Here is a 9,616-nt window from a genome sequence, read left to right as displayed (position 1 = left end):
GCCCTAAATCCGATTTATTTGCTGATATTAGGACATTCCTATGTAAATTATAACATAAACATTTGATTTAGAGCACCTCCCTAATAAAATGGTAGTGGACACACTGAACCCAAAAGCCACAAAGTTGGTAAGCAACAGGCCCTTTCAAAAGTTGCAGTTTTTTAAATATTGTTTCTTCCTGCCATTAGTAAGCTGTTGCCATGGTAGTTCACGATGAAGCAGGCACGATAATCGTTACAGCACAGCTATGTTTGAATTATTCAAGCCTAAGGACTGAGAACCAGCTCAATGAGAAATTGAAAAAGAGACAGAATGAGGACTCATTGCTTTTTGACTCTTTTATTCTTCCTACAGGCTTTTATTAAGTGTTTTAATCACTCTCAAACCCCGCAACTGCGCGACAGATTCTACAGGAAAGTGCCAAATGTTCCGGCCTTGTCCTTGGGAGTTTTTAAAGGAATATTCAAGAACATTCATAAATACTGAACGAGTTCCATTCATGAATAGTTCAGCAGAGCAAACAGCAAGGGGATGAACATTGTGGCTGTATGCTATCAGCTTCATACTGTACTCGCCACAAATTGTGATCATCATTCTGACAAAGCGTGTCTCTCATGTCATGCTTGTCTCTTCATTAACGCAAATTAATCTAGTCATCAAAATTTACTAAAACATATATTGAGACTATTTGCTAACTTCAATCCTGTTTAGACACTATACACTATGTGCAGTCATAATATTATTAGGGCATCTAAATCAGTTTTGTTATTTCACTCCCAGATGTGAATCATACTGTATCAAAAAAAGGGGAAAATACAACAAAAAAGCACAGCTATGACACAGGCAATAAATTAGAGAAAATAAACCTTCATAATATCACATGCACGTGTGTGCCAAACTGACCTGAAGGGTTGACACGTGCATTAATTCAGCATTGATTTCCATTCAGCAGGTCTCAACGAGTGAGCCAGCAGGAATCTCTAGCACTGAGACTCGGCATAATCTTCATGAATTGGCGTGTTCGTTTTCATGTCCGTGTAATCGTTCTCACTCTCAGAGTCCTGTGCACAAAGACATTTAGAAAACATGACATGACGGAAGACTACTAACGCCAACAGTCTTGGCATGCAAAATTAAACGCGTGAAAGAGACCTGACAGAAGGGTACAGGCTGCGGGGATTCATATGGGCCCATTTTTCGCGGTTTACCTGACACGTGAAACGTGACGAATTGAGAGGGTGCACTATCCACTTTAGTCGCCAGATGGTAGCAGAGTGTTGAATATCTTAAAAGTGTGTTTTGTGGCAATTCCAACTTTGCTTTCAGCAGACTGCATTGCAAAATGATTAACGCCCCCTCCTCCTCTGGCTGGGAGATCCACCCAGGAATGGGGCCACATGAATCCCTTCCCTACTGTGTGTACTGTACCGTCAGATATAGGTCGCAGCACGTGCACCCCGTCGGTTTGCCTCCTGCTGGGTAGATGTCTTCCTCCTCTCTGATGAGTGCAGAAGGGTCAAGAGTGAGTCGCCGTAATAATTACAAATATTGTTACACTTCCAATCGTAGCGACAACAAAGCGCGAAAGATAGGTTCATGTCAACAAGGCAAGCTTTACGTTATTATATCAAATGTTGCTCCTTTTTGAGGAATATATTTATATATATTTTGACTTCAGGGGCACACATTGGGCTAAAAAATGTGCAGACTGCATGTGAAATAACTAATATATATAAATATATATATCCTATACATATACCATATTTTTCGGAGTATAAGTCGCTACGGAGTATAAGTCGCACCGGCCGAAAATGCATAATAAAGAAGGAAAAAACATATATAAGTCGCACTTTTTGGGGAAATGTATTTGATAAAACCCAACACCAAGAATAGACATTTGAAAGGCAATTTAAAATAAATAAAGAATAGTGAACAACAGGCTGAATAAGTGTACGTTATATGAGGCATAAATAACCAACTGAGAACGTGCCTGGTATGTTAACGTAACATATTATGGTAAGAGTCATTCAAATAACTATAACATATAGAACATGCTATACGTTTACCAAACAATCTGTCACTCCTAATCGCTAAATCCCATGAAATCTTATACGTCTTACGTGAATGAGCTAAATAATATTATTTGATATTTTACGGTAATGTGTTAATAATTTCACACATAAGTCGCTCCTGAGTATAAGTCGCACCCCCGGCCAAACTATGAAAAAAACTGCGACTTATAGTCCAAAAAATACGGTACTGTATATGTGTGCATATTATATTAATATAATGGATATATAATTAATAATACTTCCATGATGACCTCATTAAAGTTTTGTAATCAATCAGAAATATCGAACAGCTAAAATGTGCCAAACATGGATAAGAGTTGAAAGAGTGTTTTGCATTTTTCCAATCATGCATTGTAATGGATTTAAATGGGTTTCATTTGGATTTGTTTATGGAGCGCGGACGTTTTTATAATATCCATTGCATTTTTTTTAATTAATTAATTTGCTCACCTTGGCCACAAGATAGCAACAAGCTATAAGTCTGAGAAATACACCTTAGGCCAGTGGTTCTTAACCTTGTTGGAGGTACCGAACCCCACCAGTTTCATATGCGCATTCACCGAACCCTTCTTTAGTGAAAAATAAAATGTTGTTTTTTTTCAAATTCAAGACAAACTTATATGTTTTTGGTAACACTTTAGTATGGGGAACATATTCTAACTAACAAAGACTTGATTTAGAGCTATTTGGTTAGGGTTAGAGGGTTAGGGCCGGGGTGAGAGGATTAGAGTTATAATAAGGCCATGCCGAATAAGGCATTAATAAGTACTTAATAATGACTAGTTAAGAGCCAATATGTTACTAATTTGCAAATTAATGGTGAATATGTTCCCCATACTAAAGTGTTACCATGTTTTATTACTGGTGCACAAAATGAACCGTGCATGAACATCACCTTGTTCAAAGAACAAAACCAACACAGTGCATAAACTCACAACAAATTACACACCTGCAAATCAGTCTGACTTCTGCTGTTGCCGTATCCGTAATACGCCGATATGGAGAAGTTTTTATTTACACGATGAGTCGGGTGTGTCTTGACCTCTGCCGAACCCCTGAGCTCGACTCACCGAACCCCTAAGGTTCGATCGAACCCAGGTTAAGAACTACTGCCTTAGGCTAAATTCCTTATCAAGCTAATTTGGACACCCCTGGTATAAGACTTCAAAAATGAGCATAGAATCTTTCAAGTCTTATACTTAAAGAGAGGTTCATTTCCTTTACTAATGTCCTCATGACACATTATCTGTATGTAATATTGGCTGCATTACTGATGGTGGTTTGTGTGCCGTTATAGACCACAGCAAATATTACCTAGCTTGCAAAGATTGTAATAAATCCACTAGAAGAAGACAGCCTGCCATTTCCTTTAACTTGGACACACACATCTATACCTTTGGCCATGCTAAGCCAGTCATTTCCTGGAGTTATCTCACCCTCTGAGAAGCCTCCGTTTTCCAACGTCGTAAAAATGTGTAGAATAAATATTACATTTCAATATTTCTGTCAGTGAAGATTTGTGTCACAGTCATTTTGATAGTAGGATAATATAGACACTTACATCATGTGTTGCCTTCATATATAAAGCTTTCAATTTTTTGCGGCTCCAGACAGATTGTTTGGGTTGTATTTTTGGTCCAATATGGCTCTTTTAACATTCCGAGTTGCCAACCCCTGATCTAGATCAACTTCAGGTCTATTTGTCGATATAAAGATATTCTTGTTAATGGCTTGTGCTCTTTCTGTTCAAACTCTGTTTTTTATGGCAAAAACACAAAATACGCAATATTTTCCACAAAAACTTTAAATAGGCCAATAATATTTATTATTTTTTGAGCAATGAGAGTTGTTTTTTTAACCCACTAAAATAATTTGGGTAATGTTATTATGAATGTACCTGGTACTGCATTACATATATACTTACAGCATATATATAAAACGTTGATGGAGGCTTTTGGATGTTTTTTAGAGTACTTTTTAGGCGGAATAGAGCGACTTCCATAGGATAGGCTCCATTTTTAGTTGACTTTTGCTAACATTTATTTACGAGTTAGAGTACATAAAAAACATGTGTGTACTTGTCTCACATAAAGATTGTAAATGATAGGCAAAATTCCCAAAACAAGTGCAGTTCCCCTTTAAAAGGATATTCCACGTTCCAATCGTGACGCATCAAAAATTCGATCTTTTTCCCAGCTATAATCAAGTTATTGTAACAGACAATACATTCGTATTTTGATAGGAGTTAGCTAGTGTTTTTGTCCCCATGGTGGGTTATTTTCCAGTTGTACTCCGTAAAAGGCTGCCTAAAAGTGTATTTATTCACTTAATACTGGCAGTGTTACAGTGTGCTGTTACAGCGCAGATGGCAAATTGCTTGGTAAGAGGAAGAAATGAGACAGACACAAAGTTCATTGTTCTGTGAGCATTCTATGAACAAATACGCGCGCACTTAATCAACTCGAACAAATAACTCCCTGTCTATAGTATGTAACCCAAACCACTATCCACTGCTATACCAACAAAAGGGATTATTTGTTTAGACATTCAATTCCAGAAAACAGACTACTTTTTTACGTGCAATGTTTGGCGTACAATAACCAACCAAGAAGACAGCATACGAAAATTGAGGCAAACTTTTCGCCAAAACCGAATCATACAAAAAGTGGGTCGTACAAAACCGAGGTACCGTATTTTTCGGACTATAAGTCGCAGTTTTTTTCATAGTTTGGCCGGGCTCCAGTGCGACTTATATATGTTTTTTCCCTTCTTTATTATGCATTTTCGGCAGGTGCGACTTATACTCCGGTGTGACTTATACTCCGAAAAATACGGTACTTCTGTAGTGCGATAAGTGTGTACTTATAACGTAGACTAGGGAACAGAGGGTTTGTGTACGGAAAGGCTAGAGCATTTATTTGTCAGTACATGTGCATTGTACTGCTTTCGTTTGTTCTGAGCATGTTTTCAGCTCCTAGAAAGACTAGACTAGACTGCTCTCATTTCTCAACAAGAATTAGTATTCCGCAGTTACATTCGTGCATTTTAATGTGATAAGGTTTAGCCTGGAGGCTTAGAATCCACTGCCATTCCGTTCTCTTTTGTAGTTTGAGTTTGTGTATTGTTGAGGGTTAGGGCTTAGTTGTTAGTATTTTCCGCAGACTATGTAGAATTAAAGAAAAATACTAGTTGTTTTTAATTGATAGTTTATTTTACAAATGAATGAATCAAGGGAATTTACTCAGAGGTCTATCCCTACCTGAAACTTTGATTATTCTTTAACCTTTAGCAAATAAGCAGTTCAGAGGCAACTCTATACAACCAAATGCCTGGGCAACCCTCAGGAGACTCACTCCAGTGATTGGCTGAACCAAGATACTCACCCTTCTGTGATCTCTATGGCTGATCTGTAGCCTTTAGATTGGCTGTGCTGTCTCCTGGGGCAAAATATCCGTCCAATCAGAACCAGGGTGAGGATAGTGGAAGGGATAAGGATGAGAAACAGGAGGACCGCAACATCGGAGAAACGAATACTGGGTGCTGAGGAGAAAACGATGACACGAAGGCCTTAGAGAACATATCAACAAGCTGCTTCGGAGCTAACCCTCGGCTAGACTGGACTATTATCAATCATACATTGTACATAGGGACGGGCGATATGGCCTAATATCTATATTGCGGTATATAATGCTGCCTCCTGCGATAACAATATATATGACAATGTATTATTTGTAGGGGTGTAACGGTACGTGTATTTGTATTGAACCGTTTCGGTACGGGGTTTCGGTTCGGTTCAGAGGTGTACCGAACGAGTACACATGCTAGCAGCGACCGGGCTTGGACAACATGTAAAAGCCAGATCTGGAAGACCCTCCTGCCTCGTTAAGATCTCCCGTTTGGGAACGCTTTGGCTGCGCGATACAACAATGGAGGACGGAGGTTTGCCGACATTGTTCAGCAGCTGCTTCTGACAACACGTCAAACATGTGTTGCACCTTTCCTGCTTCCGGCTCCCAGACCGTAGTCGAGGAGCGCAGGGGAGACACTCCTCCAGGGTCGATGTATTCTCGGGGGCAACACCCTTCACTCTACCCGGCAGTGGGTCTCCACAGCTCCGGGCTCCAGGGTAAATGACGAGTCCGGCGATTAGTTGCAAATCGTGGATTTATTGAGGTCTTGCACACAGCCAATCCAACAAAACACTAGACACTCCCCGTACTCATGCTACCGCTCCCTCACCTCGCTCGCCCACACACTCACCTCACATGCTGTCACATATTAAAGGGCCATACACACACATACGCTACTCTCACAACACATGCTAACCCATTTGAAGCGTCACCACCACATTCAAGCAGCCTCTCCTCGGCGAGTCAGGCAGGGCTAAAGCAATAACAAATGTTTTTATAGCAGCAGATTTAAGTCCATATTGCATTAAAAACTAGATTTTGACCCACTTCTATGGTGGAAGAACAATGAGCCCATATATCCTCTTACTGCCAAGTTAGCCAGGCTGGGAGGGGAAAAGAAAAGTTAATCTGAGGCTGAGTTGACTTGAAACCTTTTTAATGTTGCACTTTTTATATGTAGAAGAAAAGTTTTGTCATTTTATTTAATCTGAGCAACAACTTGAGGCAGTTTAATGTTGATTAACGTGGACCCCGACTTAAACAAGTTGAAAAACTTATTGGGATGTTACCAATTAGTGGTCAATTGTACGGAATATGTACTGTACTGTGCAGTCTACTAATAAAAGTCTCAATCAATCAATCAAAAAAAGCACTTTATATGTAGAAAGGTTTTGTTAAGAAACCATTCTGAGCCTTATCTTATTTAGTTTTTATTTTATATATGTTGACCACATTAACCCTGGCAATGGACCTTGTGTGTATATGTATGTTATGCCATTGTTTACAAATTTGGTAAATAAATAACCAAAAAAATGAAGCGAACCGTGACCTCTAAACCGAGGTACGTACTGAACCAAAATTTTTGTGTACCGTTACGCCTCTAATTATTTGGAGTGTAAATGATAATTGGTTTCAAAACAAGTTACAGAGGCTCCTAATTTGGATGGCAACATTTGCGGTAACATATTGAGTTATATCCAGTTCCATTATTTTCTCAAAAAAACTATTATTAATCTACTCACCAATTTACTGTTAACACCTGGTTACTTAGTTACATGGTTCTATTTACACTTCTGTTAAAATGTGATAAACACCTATTTTTCAGTTGTTTAGATACTTTACATTAGTTTTTGGCAGTACTACAAATCTGGGTATTGATCCAATACCAAGTAGTTACAGGGGAGAGTACTTGGTATATCAATGTTGATATTGATACTTGAAATTTTCAAGAAAATTGAATGATTACATTTGTATCACAATTCTAAACAGAAAAACACAGGATGGCTGTGTAACAATATCAATTCAATATTTAAATCCTTCGGGTTTTGCCCTTAAAGCCCTCCTTTGTCCAGGGACTTATTTCCTGAGTTTGAAAACAATAGCAAAACAACAAAATATATTTTTGACAAAGACGAAGAAAATAATGATCTAACCACTCTAGTATCGACCAAATGATGATAGTATACTTGGTATTGTTACTGTCTATATTTGTATTGACTGGCCCACCTTTGTTTACGTTCAAGAGTTCTAAATTGCGGTTTGTGATTAGTTTATCCTCCTACAGTGTGTAGTGTAGCAATAGCAAGTTTATCTATTCCTCGTTTTCCGGTGATAATGATACTTGTAAGAAACATAGTTCATATGCCGTCATGGAAGCGAGGATTACTGACTAGAAGTGGCTCTGCACTGTAGAAGGACGTTAGCCGCGAGCTAGAACGCTACATTGTGTTAAAAAGGCGGTCGTTTGCTTGTCGCTGCTAGAATGTGTCAACAACATGCATTATCACAATAGTAATAAAAGCGCTATGGTGGGCCAAATTGTATATTATTTAAATTGTATGTCATCTGTATTGCACAATCCTAATTGTACACGCCAATTCCACAGAGTTGTTGCTTTATTTTGCCATTTTTCTTAGCAACTTACATATAACTGATATAGTGGTGTACATAACACATGTAAAATTATGGGCGAGTCACCCAGCGTTTACAGCATGTTGCTGGCAGTGGAATAAAACCATTCACTACCATGCTCATATTGCCACTGTTAAGCCCAGACATGGAAAGTGACATACCAACGAACATTTAGCTTCTTACCCTTTGGAATGACAGTGAGTACAGTGTGGGAATTTGGGCTCCCGTGGACATCTGGGGGATTTCTGACTGAGCATGTGTAGGTTCCGTTATCGTTCAATGTAGAGTTGATCAGCGAGATAGAGGCTTCCCCCTTCGCTGGGCTTCCTCGCCACTGAATACGCCCACTGAACTGACCCACCAAAGGAGGGAAGGCACGAGAAGAGAAGTGGAAGATCTGAGGAGAGCAGAAAAGAAGAGGCAGATATTACTAATACGCAACACAGATATGTGAGGTGTGATGAAGATCTTTATATAGGAAGAAAATATATTCAGTAAAGACAACACTGCAATGTAATGTTGCTATGGAGTAACAGCTAAACCATTTTAATGCAACACAGGGTAAGAAGAATAGCATTTCTGCCATTGCCATAGCAACACCCGGTTACTACTTTAGAGCGTTCTAATATTAGTGGATCAACAGAGAGTGAATGTTACAAATTATTTGTCGTGACTTCACTCGCCTCCATCTTGTGTCTGTGACCACACCCATGTTTATGCGACTGATTTGCATTCACTACTGTATCATTTTTCAACAAGAGCACTCAGAAATGAAAAACAGCCTACTTACGGGTGAAATCAACGAGCTAAAAATGGTTAAGAGTCATCAACGACCACCTAACAATGGAAAAAGAACCACCAGACTGGTTAAGCAGCCGGCGAGGCGGACCTTAGCAACGCTTCGTGGAGTGTGACAAAAGCGCGGTGATACATGAAAGGATATTGCTGGACATCCACTGCATGTCATCCTGATGGGGATGTGACGTTCACAAACGAATCAAGTCTCCCAGTTGTGACCTGTTTGTTTGGAAGCCGTTTTATGCACATGCAAATTTAGCGTTGGTAATTGCCCACTCTGCACGTGCACCTGACTGGCAACTGGACTAGAAAATGAGTCAGTTAAAGAAAACAGCAGTATTTCGATTAACTTAAAAAAAAAAATAATGTAAATACATATGTATACACATATATATACATATATATATATATATATATATATATATATATATATATATATATATATACATACATATATACATATATATATATATATATATATATACATACATATATACATATATATATATATATATATATATATATATATATATATATATATATACATACATATATACATATATACATACATATATACATACATATATATATACATATATACATATATACATACATATATACATACATATATATATACATATATACATATATACATACATATATATATACATATATACATATATACATACATATATATATATATAT

The 9,616-nt window shown here is 38.1% G+C and overlaps 1 protein-coding gene across 3 annotated transcripts in view; it reads right to left on the bottom strand.

Moving 5' to 3' along the window:
• Positions 1 to 323: 323 nt before the first annotated feature.
• mpzl3 (myelin protein zero-like 3) overlaps positions 324 to 9,616 on the bottom strand; it is a 45,359-nt gene continuing 36,066 nt past the window's right edge. For all 3 annotated transcript variants that reach the window (XM_061925606.1, XM_061925605.1, XM_061925607.1), the window contains 4 exons: positions 8,297 to 8,510; positions 5,456 to 5,612; positions 1,429 to 1,498; positions 324 to 1,061 (listed from right to left, as the gene is read on the bottom strand). In XM_061925606.1, coding sequence (XP_061781590.1) covers positions 981 to 1,061; positions 1,429 to 1,498; positions 5,456 to 5,612; positions 8,297 to 8,510 — 522 coding nt within the window. In that variant the 3' untranslated portion in view covers positions 324 to 980. The remainder of the gene's footprint in view (positions 1,062 to 1,428; positions 1,499 to 5,455; positions 5,613 to 8,296; positions 8,511 to 9,616) is intronic.

This window comes from Nerophis lumbriciformis, linkage group LG30, assembly GCF_033978685.3.
Source record: "Nerophis lumbriciformis linkage group LG30, RoL_Nlum_v2.1, whole genome shotgun sequence".
NCBI lineage: Eukaryota > Metazoa > Chordata > Actinopteri > Syngnathiformes > Syngnathidae > Nerophis > Nerophis lumbriciformis.
Note: the sequence above shows the minus strand (reverse complement) of the source record. Positions and strands in the feature narration are given on the sequence as shown.